Source organism: Oncorhynchus mykiss, chromosome 23, assembly GCF_057628025.1.
Source record: "Oncorhynchus mykiss isolate SJ-2025 chromosome 23, ASM5762802v1, whole genome shotgun sequence".
Taxonomy (NCBI): Eukaryota; Metazoa; Chordata; class Actinopteri; order Salmoniformes; family Salmonidae; genus Oncorhynchus; species Oncorhynchus mykiss.
Window position 1 is genome coordinate 13,854,117 of NC_143044.1, and position 16,336 is coordinate 13,870,452.

Genomic DNA, 16,336 nt, shown 5'->3' on the forward strand with positions numbered 1-16,336 from the left:
ATTATGCAGAGTTCAGAGGTCGCTGTCTGCTCCTCCTGTTCATCTCAATGAAAAATGGATGACTCTCCTTCAGTAACTGCACCTATCACTCCGTGCTGAGAGACACCCAATGTTTACTAAACACTGCACTAGCTCAGTCTAGTTTCCTCACTCTGACGCAATGAATATACCTCTAGTATGCAAGTCAAACAGGGCGATCAGTTAAAAACTAGGCATCCATCACCTCTACCATCATTATAAAGTAAGTCAATAATGCTTTAACTGCATACGAAAAGTAAAAATCTGAAACATCCCATGTTATGATTCAAAGAATATAATATGAATCATTTAATATCTTTTTGGCACATTTCAATGGATTGAAATGAGATGATATGAAGGATTGGGGCATTCATTTGTAATGGAACAAAGCTATGAGTGTGTCATAAGAGTGGTGCTAATGTCCAAACACAAAGACAGTAGAGCTTTGCGCTTTTAAAGCTTGATTCTTTTTTATTATTAAAGCAATTTTGTACACAGAAAGTCTGTGTTGAGGGCAGTCGATGGCATCCAATTGAACAAATGAGCTCTTGGGTTTGGGGGCAGCTTTGGTTTGGAAGGGTGCCAAACATCCATGAGGGCAGTAGCATGTCATCAATTTATAAAAATGTTAGAGGTTTTTTCACACATCAAGCCATGTTTACTCTACTTTGGGGGTTGAGATGACAAGGGGGCTTGTAGTTTTGATGTTCGTACTTCATGTTTTCAGACAGTAAATGTGTAAGGTTACGGCGTAGGTAGAAAACAACAATAGCAGCATTATGGAACCAGCTAACACTTGCTGAACGCAAAGCCAGAAAGCGTGAGCGAATAGAGGAGCAGTATCAGGAAGAACTGTCTCTTTAAGGTTGATTTCATATAGGGTGGGAACAATGTCTTTAGAATGTGTCTTTAGCAGAGTCACATAATGGCTCAGTGTTTGTTCTTACTGGCATAAGTTGAGGCAAAACTTGTGAGATATTTTGGCAAAGGTCGACCTTATCTCAGACTCAGTTCTTCTTTTTGCTGGTCTTCTCGATCATGGTCTCCACCACCATGGCTGTCTCCTCATAGCCCTTGGTCTTGCGGTCATTGGAGAACTTTTCCACTGACTCCACCATCTCCACCTTCTCGTAGCTCATGGAGTCAGGGGGCATGCTGCTAGTGCCGCGGGGGCAGGGCATGGGACGAGGGCCCCTGCGGTGACTGTCGTCTTTACCCCCCTTGGGTCCGGAGGGATTGCTGGGGCCTTTGGGGGCAGGGTTGGGCTGTGGGGGGGGAGTAGGATTCTTCGGCCTAGGCTCGGGGTCTCCGCCCCTAGATTTCCCCTTTCCACCACCTTTTCCTCCCTTATCGTCTCCTTTCCCCCCCTCTCCGTCAGAGGGCTGGGTGGGGGTAAGGGGACCAGGGGGTGGCATGGGCTGAGGATGAGGGGGGTTGGGGGAGGGGGTGTAAGGCCCGAAGGGGTCATAAGGGGAGACCATGCCGTTGCGGATGGTGACGAAGACGTGTCCGGCGGAGGGGCTGGAGGTGTAGAAGTGAGGGTGGGGGTAGCTGCCATCGCCTGTCACCAGCACATAGCGCCCCTTGGTGTAAAAGTCAGCAATTGGCTCTGGCTTCTTGTACTTCCTCATTCGGTCTCTGACAATGTTACAAAGCGTGTCGAAGGCTTTGCTGATCTGAGCCCCGTCTGGCACATCCTGGGGCGTGTACAGGGACCTCTGCTCCTCCCTCTTCACCTCGCCTTCCTCCCCTGCCACCCCTCGCTTCTCGTCCTCCATGTGTTCAGCTCCACCGACTCTCTCCTCCTGGCCACTGTCCATCACATCTTTGGGGCTGATCTCCTTCTTCTTCAGGACCTTCTTGGCCAGGTTCTTCTGGCGAGGCTTGATACTGGTGATGTCCTGGATGGCTTGCGTGATGTCTGGAGACAACAAAACAACACAATACACTCACATTCTAAATACATTGTCCAAGGAGGATAGTACCCCTACGGGACCATTATCATCCTTATCTGCCATGAATAGACCTCAGGAGGATTCATTGTGCTTTCTGTTCTATGGTCTTTGTATCTGAGTGGGTAGGATACACATCACTGTGTGGCTGTATACATTAGGGTTCTAGCTAGTGTGGTTATAGCCTATGATGACGACGGGGTGTTATGTGTCTGCTCTGTATGTATGGAGAATATCCGTGTGAAGCAGCTGTGGAATGAGAGATGGCATGTCCTCACCTCTGCCCCTGCTCGACACAGTGGGTGTGTGGGTGTAGCGGTAATTGGTGGTGAACAAGGTAATGGGAGTCCCAATTATCGCTGAATTCAACCTGTGGAAGAGAGTGATGAAGAAATGTTAGTTACCACCACAGCAAGTGATATTGTATTTTTATGTGTTAGTAATAAACATTATACAAATGTTTTATTGAACCTTTTATTTAACTAGGCAAGTCAGTTAAGAACAAATTCTTAATTTACAATGATGGCCTACCCCGGCCAAACCCTAACCCGCACGCCGCTGGGCCAATTGCGCGCCGCCCTATGGGACTCCCAATCGAACCAGGGTCTGTAGTGAATCCTCCAGCACTGAGATGCTGTGCCTTAGACCGCTGCGCCGCTCGGGAGCCACAAATTGAAAGCTGACTGCGACACAGGTCTGATTGCCCAACATCAGTGCCTGACCTCACTAATGCTCTTGTGGCTGAATGGAAGCAACTCCCCGCAGCAATGTTCCAACATCTAGTGGAAAGCCTTCACAGAAGAGTGGAGGTTTGTTATAGGGGGAGCAACTAAATATTAATGCCCATGATTTTGGAATGAGATGTTCGACGAGCAGGTGTCCACATACTTTGGTCATGTACATCGGTGAATCTGTATTCCCAGTGGTGAAATCTATAGATTAGGGCCTAATTTATTTATTTTGATTGACCGATTTCCTTATATGATCTGTAACTCAATAAAATCTTTGAAATTGTTGAATGTCACATACTTATTTTTTGTTCAGTGTAATTTGAAAAAATACATTAATTTATCTTAGAATACACATTACTACTATTATTTTTATTATTATTATTATGGGGTGACAGGTAGCCTAGTGGTTAGAGCGTTGGACTAGTAACCAGAAGCTTGAATCCCCGAGCTAACAAGGTAAAAATCTGTTGTTCTGCCCCTGAACAAGGCAGTTAACCCACTGTTCCTCGGCTGTCATTGTGAATAAGAATTTGTGACTTGCCTAGTTAAATAAAAAAATGTATCCCAAAGGGTTGAAGTCAGGGCTATGTGCAGACCAGTCAAGTTCTTCCAAACCAATCTCGACAAACCATTTCTGTATGAACTTCGCTTTGTGCACAGGGCATTGTCATGCTGAACCAGGAAAGGGCCTTCCCCAAACTGTTGCTACAAAGTTGGAAGCACAGAATCATCAAGACTGTCATTGTATGCTGTAGTGTTAAGATTTCCCTTCAATGGAAGTAAGGGCCCGGCCCCAAATCATTAAAAACAGCCCCAGACCATTATTCCTCTTCCACCAAACTTTACAGTTTGCATTATGCATTGGGGCAGGTAGCGTTCTCCTGGCATCCGCCAAACCCAGATTCATCAGTCAGACCGCCAGATGGTGAAGCATGATTCATCACTTCAGAGAATACATTTCCAGTGCTTCAGAGTCCAATGGCAGCGAGCTTTACACAACTCTAGCCGACGCTTGGCATTGCGCATAGGGATCTTAGGCTTGGGTGCGGCTGCTCGGCCATGCAAACCCATTTCATGAGGCTCCTGACAAACAGTTATTTTGCTGACGTTGCTTCCAGAGCCAGATTCAAACTCGGTAATGAGTGTTGCAACCGAGGACAGACGACTTTTACGCGCTACCCGCTTCAGCACTCGGCGGTCCCGTTCTGTGAGCTTGTGTGGCCTACCTTTTCGCGGCTGAGCCACTGTTGCTCCTAGACGTTTCCACTTCACAATAACAGCATTTACAGTTGACTGGTGCAGCTCTAGCAGGGCAGAAATTTGACGAACTGACTTGTTGGAAAGGTGGCATCCTATGACGGTGCCACGTTGAACGTCTGTGCTCTTCAGTAAGGCCATTCTACTGACAATGTTTGTCTATGGAGATTGCATGGTTGTGTGCTCGATTTTCTACACCTGTCAGCAACGGGTGTGGCTGAAATAACTGAATCCATATACTTTTGCATATGTACTGTATGCATCTGTTGGTCACAAGTACCTTAAAAAAAAGGTAGGGGCGTTGATCATGCAACGCAACACATCTCCTTCGCATAGAGTTGATCAGGCTGTTAATTGTGGCCTGTGGAATGTTGTCGAACTCATCTTCAATCGCTGTGCGAACTTGCTAGATATTGGTGGGAACTGGAACATGCTGTCATATACATCGATCCAGAGCATCCCAAACATACTCAATGGGTGACATGTCTGCTGAGTATGCAGGCCATGGAAGAAATGTGACATTTTCACCTTCCAGGAATTGTGCACAGATCCTTGCAACATGGGGCCATGCATTACCATGCTGAAACATGAGGTGATGATGGCGAATGACTGGCACGACAATGGGCCTCAGGATCTCATCATTGTATCTGTGCATTCAAATTGCCATGGATAAAATGCAATTGTGTTCGCTTATGAGTGCCAAAACCATAACCCCACCGCCAACATTAACAACATTAACATCAGCAAACCGCTCGCTCACACGACGTTATACATGCTGTCTGTCATCTGCCTGGTACAGTTGAAACCGGGATTCGTCCATGAAGAGCACACTTCTCCAGCGTGCCAGAGGCCATCAAAGGTGAGCATTTGCCCACTGAAGTCAGTTACGACGCAAAACTGCAGTCAGGTCAAGACCCTGGTGAGGACTACAATGCAGATGTGCTTCCCTGAGAAGGTTTCTGACAGTTTGTGCAGAAATTATTTAGTTGTGTAAAACCACAGTTTCAGCTGTCTGGGTGGCTAGTCTCAGACGATCCCACAGGTGGAGAAACCGTATGTGAAGTTCCTGGCTGGCGTGGTTACATGTGGTCTGTGGTTGTGAGCCCTGTCTGTGCTTCTTCACCTGCATTGCTTGCTGTTTGGGGTTTTAGGCTGGGTTTCTGTACAGCACTTTGAGATATCAGCTGATGTACGAAGGGCTATATAAAATAAATTTGATTGATTGATTGATTGTTGGACGTACTGCCAAATTCTCTAAAACGAAGTTGGAGGCGGCTACTGGTAGAGAAATCAACATTTAATTCTTTGGCAACCGCTCTGGTGGACATTCCTGTAGTCAGCATGCCAAAACTTGACACATCTGTGGCATTGTGTTGTGTGACAAAACTGCACATTTTAGACTGGCCTTTTATTGTCCCCAGCACAAGATGCACCTGTGTAATTATCATGCTGTTTAATCAGCTTCTTGATATGCCACACCTGTCAGGTGGATGGATTAGTTTTGCAAAGGAGAAATTATAATTGACAGGGATGTAAACACATTTTTGCGCAAAATCTGAGAGAAATACGCTTTCTGTGCATATGGAACATTTCTATAATCTTTTGTTTCAGCTCATGAAACATGGGACCAACACACAACATGTTGCGTTTATATTTTTGTGCAGTATACTTTTCGATTTTTGCATTGAGAGACTGAAAAGAAAACATGTTAATACAGTAAACAAAAGAAAGATTAGGCAATATTAAAGGGAATTAAATAGTACATCAAAAATAAATAACACTGAAGAGATATTCAACCATTATCAAACAAATCTGAGGTCGAAAAACACAAATATAATATCCCAAATTGCCGCCATGTGTCTGATACAGTATAGTCTACTACTGGTTTTCCAAGAGCCAATACGTTGAAGTGCTGCCTATATCCAGTAGCAGCAGGACACTGGTCACTGTGTGTTGTGGTTAGAAAATTACCTGTTGTCCTCGTTCTCGATGATCCTCTTGTACCTCTCCAGCTCATTCTCCAGTGAGGTCTGGTACATGGCCAGGTGGCGGCACTCATTTGTGTATTTGTCCAGGGATCTCTCGGCTTCCTCAATGTCCTTCCTCAGAGACTCAATCTGCTCGTTGTACTGCTGGATCTCATCGTCATAGCCCTCCTGGGTGCTCATGATGGAACTCTCCAACACTGACGTCTGACACAGACAGGCAGAAGGATGGACAGAGAGATACTGTAAACTGCTTCTTTAAAAAAAAACTGACTGCATTTCATATTTCCATTAAAAGAGTTAAGCTAATGACAACCAAACTTAAAGGGATAGTTCACCCAAATTACAAAATGTCATATTGGTTTCCTTACCCTCTAAACTAAAGCATCTATGTTCAAGGTATGACAGCACTCCATGCATTGGTTTAGTTTCTCTGGCACTGTTTCCAAATGATAACGTTTTAGCATTTGTGGCACAAATCCCATTCAAGTAATGTCCAGATCATCCGGAAGTCTCTACAATTGATTGTGAAGGTCACCAAAGTCACTTAAATATCATTAGTTTGATGAACAGCATTTGGTAACAGTGCAACCCACTGCCAGGGAAACTAAACCAAAGCATGGATTGATGTCATACCTTGTACAGTGCCTTGCGAAAGTATTCGGCCCCCTTGAACTTTGCGACCTTTTGCCACATTTCAGGATTCAAACATAAAGATATAAGACTGCATTTTTTTGTGACGAATCAACAACAAGTGGGACACAATCATGAAGTGGAACGACATTTATTGGATATTTCAAACTTTTTTAACAAATCAAAAACTGAAAAATTGGGCGTGCAAAATTATTCAGCCCCCTTAAGTTAATACTTTGTAGCGCCACCTTTTGCTGCGATTACAGCTGTAAGTCGCTTGGGGTATGTCTATCAGTTTTGCACATCGAGAGACTGACATTTTTTCACATTCCTCCTTGCAAAACAGCTCGAGCTCAGTGAGGTTGGATGGAGAGCATTTGTGAACAGCAGTTTTCAGTTCTTTCCACAGATTCTCGATTGGATTCAGGTCTGGACTTTTACTTGGCCATTCTAACACCTGGATATGTTTATTTTTGAACCATTCCATTGTAGATTTTGCTTTATGTTTTGGATCATTGTCTTGTTGGAAGACAAATCTCCGTCCCAGTCTCAAGTCTTTTGCAGACTCCATCAGGTTTTCTTCCAGAATGGTCCTGTATTTGGCTCCATCCATCTTCCCATCAATTTTAACCATCTTCCCTGTCCCTGCTGAAGAAAAGCAGGCCCAAACCATGATGCTGCCACCACCATGTTTGACAGTGGGGATGGTGTGGTCAGGGTGATGAGCTGTGTTGCTTTTATGCCAAACATAACGTTTTGCATTGTTGCCAAAAAGTTCAATTTTGGTTTCATCTGACCAGAGCACCTTCTTCCACATGTTTGGTGTGTCTCCCAGGTGGCTTGTGGCAAACTTTAAACAATACTTTTTATGGATATCTTTAAGAAATGGCTTTCTTCTTGCCACTCTTCCATAAAGGCCAGATTTGTGCAATATTCAACTGATTGTTGTCCTATGGACAGAGTCTCCCACCTCAGCTGTAGATCTCTGCAGTTCATCCAGAGTGATCATGGGCCTCTTGGCTGTATCTCTGATCAGTCTTCTCCTTGTATGAGCTGAAAGTTTAGAGGGACGGCCAGGTCTTGGTAGATTTGCAGTGGTCTGATACTCCTTCCATTTCAAGATTATCGCTTGCACAGTGCTCCTTGGGATGTTTAAAGCTTGGGAAATATTTTTGTATCCAAATCCGGCTTTAAACTTCTTCACAACAGTATCTCGGACCTGCCTGGTGTGTTCCTTGTTCTTCATGATGCTCTTTGCGCTTTTAACGGACCTCTGAGACTATCACAGTGCAGGTGCATTTATACAGAGACTTGATTACACACAGGTGGATTGTATTTATCATCATTAGTCATTTAGGTTAACATTGGATCATTCAGAGATCCTCACTGAATTTCTGGAGAGAGTTTGCTGCACTGAAAGTAAAGGGGCTGAATAATTTTGCACGCCCAATTTTTCAGTTTTTGATTTGTTAAAAAAGTTTGAAATATCCAATAAATGTCGTTCCACTTCATGATTGTGTCCCACTTGTTGTTGATTCTTCACAAAAAAATACAGTTTTCTATCTTTATGTTTGAAGCATGAAATGTGGCAAAAGGTCGCAAAGTTCAAGGGGGCCGAATAATTTCGCAAGGCACTGTATATCAGAAACCAATATGTCATTTTGTAAGTTGGGTGAACAAACATTTCTTGCCTAACTCAGATTATGTATTTGTGTGGTCCTTTGTAGCTCAGTTGGGATAGTATGGACTTGTATTGCCATGGTAGTGTGTTCGATTCCTGGGACCACCCATATGTAAAAATGTCTGCTAAATGACATTTATTTATGCAATCTTTGTCATTCTTGGCTCTGAATATGACTGAACTTCAGTTGATGGATTACTGTGGTCACTGAGCTACCTCATGTGCCAGGTGTCTGGCTATACAAAGACTGAATTAATCAGAACTTTTGTCAAGAGAAACTCATTACTACTGTACTCTTTGAGGATGTTGTGGTGACAGCTGTAGTACTGCAAAGGTGTTCAACCCACATATTGAATATTTCATGGCAACCTGTCTCGGATTGAAAATTAAATTGAGTCTTTAAGGAATATATGGAGAAAAACATTCTGTAAAATATTCAGATTTCTTGCAACAATTATATTCAAACATTTTAAAATAAAACGTATTTCAGTTATAGAACACCATTTGAAAACCTTTTTTTCTAGGGAACACAGACACCTATGAGGTACAAGCTACAGAAAATGAACAAAGTGAAAAGCATAATTTGAGAGTAAAGCTGAGGTAGAAAAATATGTAGGGACAAAATGAAACTCATTTGAAGGGATGTTCATCTAAAATATTATTCAATTGATTCACAACTTTGGAGAAATTAAAGATGGACTTTGATGTTTGTCTTATTTTTTTTACTAATTTTAATTTTCTAAGAAATACACCTGTATTTTCCTAATTCTCTGTAGCTTTTATAGCCTTTACTCATTAATCTGAAGGTGATGACTGGCACCTACTGGCACCCCTTTGCAACTACAACCAATTTACAGTATGTACTGTACTCCATGGGTACATCTCAACTTTCTACCTCAAGTAAAGCGGCTACCTCATCTCCCTTCCTCACTAATATGCATAGGGGGGTAGGGCTTAGGGGTTGATTTGGAGTGGGACAATTTCAAACAATTGCGCTTGAGATGCTTCCTAAATTGTCATAGTGACGGAGACAGGGACCTACCTCGTACTGCAGATGCTTCTTCTGTGCTTGGAGCTGACAGAGGGCGCTCTTATACTCCTCCAGCTGACTCTGCAGGGCTGGAACTCTCCTCTGGGCCAGCTGCTTCTCCTGCTCCTTCACACAGAGGGAGGACATACCAGTTATAATACACAGTGATCACACAGAGGCAAGACAGGCCAGTTATATTACAACTAGATAGGCATTCAAAACGTCAAGCGCTTTACTTGCAACTTCAAAGACAGACAAGCAAACAGCTTACAGACTAACTGACTGCATCAGCATACTTTCTGCTGAGAGACAACATGAACTGGGATTACCTGTCATAACACACAGAAGCTTATTATAAAAGGCAGTCACACTTCACAGAAAGGTCAGTACACCTCAACACATTTGAAAGCATCACAACACATTTTCCAGTCACGGACACATGGTTATCCACAAAGTTCTGCACACGTAGCTGATTTCAAGGCCCTATTGTTATCTGGTCTGACACCTGTGGTCTGACTCAGCTGGTTCCCCTGGAAACAGACAAATGCATGTGACATGTTACCTCAGAGGTGCCCACAGTCATATTTGGCACCAGGTGTATCGTCTGGTTGATCTGGTGCAGGATATTCACGTAGGTCTGGATCTCTGACAGGTTCTACGGGGGGAGGAGACATTTCCCAAGAAATTATTAGACCCTGGACTCCACATACACAGCGCACACAACTCTGAGGAAAATAAAGAAAAATGTCATGTAGGGTGGGTGTATTTAACAAGGTTGCAATATTAGAGTACAGTACACAATATCTTTGTACTCTAATCACCCACCCTATTATTTTACCAGTGACAGAGTTGGTCAAATTAAGATCCTACATTTGTAAGTTGTAATACGGGATGCTATGCACACTGTATCTGTATAATTTGCAATAAATCTGATGTAAACGTATAAATGTACAGTATAAAGGCAGAATGAGTTTGTAATAGATTGCAGGTGATTTGTTCAGTGCATTCGGAAAGTATTCAGACCCCTTGACTTTTTTCTACATTTTATTACGTTACAGCATTATTCTAAATTAATTCAATTTCATCCTGTTTCCATTGATCATCTTTGAGATGTTCCTGCAACTTGATTGGAGTCCAGCTGTGGTCAATTCAATTGATTGGGCATGATTTGGAAAGGCACACACCTGTCTATATCAGGTCCTACAGTTCACAGTGCATGTCAGGGCCAAAACCAAGCCATGAGACCGAAGGAATTGTCCGTAGAACTCCGAGAGGATTGTGTCGAGGCACATATCTGGGGAAGGGTACCAAAACAATTCTGCAGCATTGAAGGTCCCCAAGAACACAGTGGCCTCCATTATCATTCTTAAATGGAAGAAGTTTGGAACCACCAAGTCTCTTCCTAGAGCTGACCACCCAGCCAAACTGAACAATCGGGGGAGAAGGACCTTGATCAGAGAGATGACCAAGAACCTGATGTTCACTCTGGCAGGGCTCCAGAGTTCTTCTGTGGAGATGGGAGAACCTTCCAGAAGGACAACCATCTCTGCAGCACTCCACCAATCAGGCCTTTATGGTAGAGTGGCCAGAAGAAAGCCACTTCTCCGTAAAAAGCAAATGACAGCCAGCTTGTAGTTTGCCAAAAGGCACCTAAAGATTCTCAGACCATGAGAAACAATATTCTCTGGTCTGATGAAACCACGAATAAACTCTTTGGCCTGAATGCCAAGCGTCACATCTGGAGTGAAGGTTCCCCTTTCAACAGGACAACAATCCTAAGCAGACAACCAAGACCACCCAGGAGTGGCTTTGGGACAAGTCTTTAAATGTCCTTGAGTGGCCAAGCCAGAGCCCAAACTTGAACTCGATCGAACATCACTGGAGAGACCTGAAAATAGCTGTGCAGCGACGCTCCCCATCTAACCTGATAGCGCTTGAGAGGATCTGCAGAGAAGAATGGGAGAAACTCCCCAAATACAGGTGTGTTAAGCTTGTAGCGTCATACCCAAGAAGACTCAAGCCTGTAATCGCTGCCAAAGGTGCTTCAACAAAGTTCAACAAAGGGTCTGAATACTTATGTAAATGTGATTTAACATTTTCTTATTTTTTTTATATATTTCCAAACATTTAAAAAAAATGTTTTTTTGCTTTGTCATTATGGGGTATTGCGTGCAGATTGATTAGGGATTTTTTTTTTAACATCAATTTTAGAATAAGGCTGTAACATAACAAAATGTGGAAAAAGTCAAGTGGTCTGAATACTTTCCGAATGTACTGTATGCTGTACACCTCTTACCTTTCTGTGTCTGTCTTTGGTGGAGTTGATGTCATCCTGAAGGAACTGAGTCTGGATCTGAAACTCCAGGTTCCTGAGCAGGTTATGGTCAGCCTCCTAGGAAAAGAGAAGAAAGGGGAAAAGGGTGAGTGGCAAGGAGAGAAGAAGAGAAAAAAACTAGAGAAGGGAAGAGAAGAAGATGGAAGAAAAGGAGAGAAGAAAGAGAAGTCAATAGGTCCATATATCGACTCCAATTCTCATAAAGCCTCAAACAGTATGACAATGCTGATATTGTTGACCTGAACACCACACAAAGCCTTTTTCTTCACTAGTACATTCCTCCATTAAATCCAAAGCCTCTAAGATCAATAGAAGCTATTTTAATTCGGTTCCATCACCACACTGTATTGTCCTGAACTCATAAACTTTGTCTCTCAGACCACAAAGTCCTACCAGGGTTGCAGTTACACAATTGAATTATGATTCTGACACCCTGGACAAAGCTTGTAGATTATTAAGCAGACAGATTATATAATAGATACTTTTTTTGTGCCAAATTGCAAAGCCCCTTTCATGCACAGGGGTAGGCAGAAAACGTTACTCACAAGTTGAGTTCACAACCTGTTTTTTTTTTATGAATATGCCGCTAATAATGCAGCATGACAGTTTAGCACCGTATGAGAGATTTGCGGGAAACAGATTAGGTTTACTGTAGTCCTGGACTAAAAAGCAAACTCAATGGAGAATGTCCACCAAAAAACTTTTTTTTTTTGGTCCAGGACTAGGCTTAATCTGTGTCTGGGAAAGCACCCCTGTTTGTGTATTTTAACTAAAAGAAAGAATCAGTAAAAAAACAAACAAAAAAACGGGGTTCATTGTCATGGGACTCACACACATACCCTGTTGAGTTGTTCCAATGTACCCCGCAGCTGTTCTTGATACTCACACTCATTTCTGTATCTATGGAGGACAAAACATAAATCACAAAACATAAATTCAGGAATTCCACAATTATGTGTGGCCTACCTTTTATTGATCTGTAATTTGAACACATTTGTGTGTTGAGCACATTGATTTGCATCTATAGGGCTATTCTGACTTTGCAATGTCTGTATTGATTAACTAGTAATTGCCCTTAATCAACCTGGCTCTCCTTATATAGCACTTGAAATGGCTGTTGCTTCCCTTTTTTCAGAACACAACCACCTGTGCAGCATTCATCTAAATCCTGTCTTGGTGTTAGAATTTAGAAATCCATGACACTTACCATGGCTAATTTCCAAGGCAATAGACACCTTTATTGAAGACAGACTATTAGCAGTTGGACAATTTATCACAGAGATAAGATCAGGTTATCTGGAAGCCTTCACCAACACAAACACAGTTTACTGCTGCACCTGGTCTACATAAGGGCTCACCACTGCACTGTGTATGAACGGAGAGTGGCCCATACACATTTTCCTTCTCTCTGATCCACACATCAGTTTAAAAAAAGACACATAGCCCTACTGACGCACACACAAACACACGCACTAACACTTTCAAAAGCAAGCACATAACTTACTTGTTGGTGAACTCGTCCAGCATGCGGCATGCGTCCTTCAGCTGGCGCTCAAGTTTGGCACGGTCGGCAGAGAGCTCGCAGATGCGCCTCCGGTTCAGGCCAATCTGTTCAGTAAAGGCCTCCTCAAGCCCACTGGCCTCTTCCATCCGCTGCAGCGTCTCTAGCTGCTTGCGGAACACGGAATTGCGCTGCTCCAGCACGCGTGCCCGATTAATATAGCGGGCGAAGCGGCTGTTGAGCTCCTGCAGGCTCTCCCAGCCCTGGATGGCTGAGGTGCCTGCCGATGCATCAGGGCCGTAGGGCTCTTCGAAGACATCAGAACGCTCATACTTCTCCTTGCGCACCTCGCGCAGGTAACTGGTCTTGTACATTGTGGTTGTTGCCGCTATCCCGCTGCCTCGGTTGATGTTATCCCCGGAGTGCGTTCTTCCCTGCGGTACCTTTAGTGTGTGAAAACTCCGGTGCTCACCCTCGGCTGTCTCATTCTAGACTAAAGGCTGCCTGGCCCTGGGCGCCTACGAAATAGACCCCCAAAAATCTCACGCTGGCCTGTTCCCACGCAAGCCTCACGCGTGGGACCTTCCAGAGTTAGTTAGCCTTTGTGGCTGACATTACAAACGCTCTGCCAATGATGACCAAGCAAAAAAATAAAACCAAACAAAAGGCAGGCGAGGGAGAATACTGCTGTGTCAAATAAACCATTATAAGGAGACCCTTTGTTTCCAATCAACCGTTTTTCTAGGTCTTTGTTTGAGGGAATTTTCGAACATGGCCTTGATTTACCACATGACAAAGTGGAGATAGCATGCTGTGCAGTTTGTTACAGGCCATATACAGTTACTAATGTGCCAAATGTAGGCTAGTAAACTCCAGAGAATAGTGTGTTCTCCTTATTGTAGCCTACTGTTAGTGTTCAAATACTGGAGAGTTGAGACCAAATCACGGACGCTGGACAGAGTGGATTTCAGTTGTAACAAAAGACAGTTTTAATGAGTCAGAGATATCTTGTCCCGCAGTTTTACGTGCACGGACCTAGTTCACATAACTCGGCAAGGAGCCAGGTGAAAAAGAGACCTATACAATGGTTACATACATTTTTATACATAGAATAAAGTAGGTGGAGTCTTGTCGTTTCGGTCTTCTTGACTGGTCGGAGGGTTGGAGGCGGGCCTTGCTCTAGCCAGAGCGGGCCCCATTGGTGCACAGCAAAAGTGCTTTGCTCTTGGGACCGGCCAGTTAGAGGGAGATGAGATGTGTGTTTATATAAGGAAGAGGGGGTCAGTCTTATGGCTGGGTGTATGTGTTCTTACGACGGAATGTCTTTGTTTATATGAGCTATGTGTATGAATATTTATATAACAAATCCCCCTCTTCACGTCTATTAGACGTGAAAACTATAGCAGAAAGGTGGCGGTTGCAATCGTGGGTATACATAAGGTGGTGCTCCTAACCTTGTCTGGTTTGCATGGTGGGTCTGTAGGTGTAGTGCTACGTTTGGGACGGGAGTGATTGGAGGGAGTGATATCAGGAAAGGAGTTAGGGACATGTGTAGGGGTTGGTGTATGTGATGTGGCAGGGTGAAATAGTTGTTCAATTAACCATGTGAGAGTCCTAGGGTTACTCCAAATATCAGTATGAATATCACAAATAAGGGACCAGATATCCCCAGCCTCACCCAGAGAGGGAGAAATTTCCCTCTAACTGGGCGAGGTTCCCTTCTCAGGGGAGGCGGAGTTTGATGCCGCATCACCTGAGGAAGGAGTGTCTTCATTTGGAATCGAATTTAGGCCGCTCAAATCAGCTCTGACTTCAGTCAGTGTTCTAGAAGGAATTGGGGCTGGGGTGCAATGTGTAAGGCGGTGCCAAGGTGTGCCTGATTTACCTTTGACCTGGACTGAGTGTGAAGTAACCTCCTTCACTTCGTACGGTCCAGTCCACCTGGGTTCCAGCCACTTTCTCTTGTGGACTGTAACCCTCACCCCGTCACCAACCTTTACCTTCAGTAGTGGCGTGTCCCCCGGCAGCTCCCCCTCCTGGACCTTGTGAACCTGGGTAGAGAGTGCTGCAGAGAGAACCGTCAGTTTTTTCACATAATTAGACATTACAATTTGTTGTACATCAAGGGCGGGCATATGACCTCCCTCCCTTGGTGGACCATGCATGACTCTACCAGTCATTATCCCATGAGGCACATACTTTAGCTATCTTAGCTTTTGCTTTTGGTTTGACGTTCCACCAGATTTTGGGATTGGGGCCTGTACACAGATCCAAATCTGTGGGTTATGCCAAATCTTTCTTCCACCTGTCTCAGGTGTTTGTTAAATGTAAGCCATTTGTCAAAATTGATTTGTCTTGGGATGCCATACCTGGGTATTAGTTTGGTTTGTAGCCACTTAAAGACTGACCTAGCATCCTCCCCTTTTGTTAGTATTGCCTCTACCCATTTGGAGAACCTATCTACTATGACTAGGAGATAGAGTTTGCCTTTAGATACATTTTCGGGGCCCATGTCGGTGTAGTCTATACTAATATCCTGAAAACATGCATTAGGTATTACGTATGAGCCCATTGGTGTTTGATATGGTTTCTTTGGGTTGTGTCTGTCACAACCATTGCATTCATCACAAAATAAATCAGCGTCATAAATAAGTCAGTCATATTTTTTATGTGAGGGTGCCACCAGATGTGCGAGGCCTTTTTGGAGGGTCTTTAGTTTGCCTCCGTGTGTGGGGCCATGTGTTTCTCATAAAAGTTCTGGGTCCATCAGTGTGGCCTGCTTCATGGGCATGGGCTGAGTCTGTATAGATATTCAGTCTTTCCTTTTCCTCTGATGAGGACCTGCGTCAATCCGATGATTTCAGCTAATTTGGCCGATGCTGGTTGAGGGTTGATGGCTGATTGAAGGGTGACATGTGAACCGTCTGGGAGTTGCTGTTTCCTTCTTCTGCCGTGGGTGGTGGGCATTTTTATGACCAGGGGATGGTGCTCCCAGTCATTCCCTGGAACTGCGGTTGGTTGTATGCGGGTTGCTGATGCATGGGTGTGGGTCCTGGTTGCTGATGTTCGTACTGTTGAGGTCTATTTCCACCCCTTTCCTTCCCCTATGGACCTCTCGTAGAGTTCCACTGGCGTTGTTGTGGTGTGAGTGGGTATGGACACTCTCGTGAGTAGTGCCCTGGAGTTCTACAGTTGAAACAAACCCCTCTTTTT

General features: G+C 44.0%; 1 protein-coding gene across 2 annotated transcripts; it reads right to left on the bottom strand.

Annotated features, from left to right (window-relative positions):
• Positions 1-462: 462 nt before the first annotated feature.
• LOC110502462 (filensin-like) lies at positions 463-13,850 on the bottom strand. 2 transcript variants are annotated; one of them, XM_021580489.3, is made up of 8 exons: positions 13,127-13,850; positions 12,462-12,522; positions 11,584-11,679; positions 9,850-9,942; positions 9,300-9,407; positions 5,930-6,150; positions 2,249-2,340; positions 463-1,939 (listed from the first exon to the last, which is right to left on the bottom strand). In XM_021580489.3, exons 1-8 carry the CDS (start codon positions 13,495-13,497, stop codon positions 1,026-1,028), a joined length of 1,956 nt encoding a protein of 651 aa, XP_021436164.3. In that variant the 5' UTR covers positions 13,498-13,850; the 3' UTR covers positions 463-1,025. The 2 variants fall into 2 exon arrangements, with proteins under 2 accessions (XP_021436164.3, XP_021436163.3); XM_021580488.3 differs by having other exon boundaries at positions 9,300-9,413; positions 13,127-13,733.
• Positions 13,851-16,336: the final 2,486 nt, after the last annotated feature.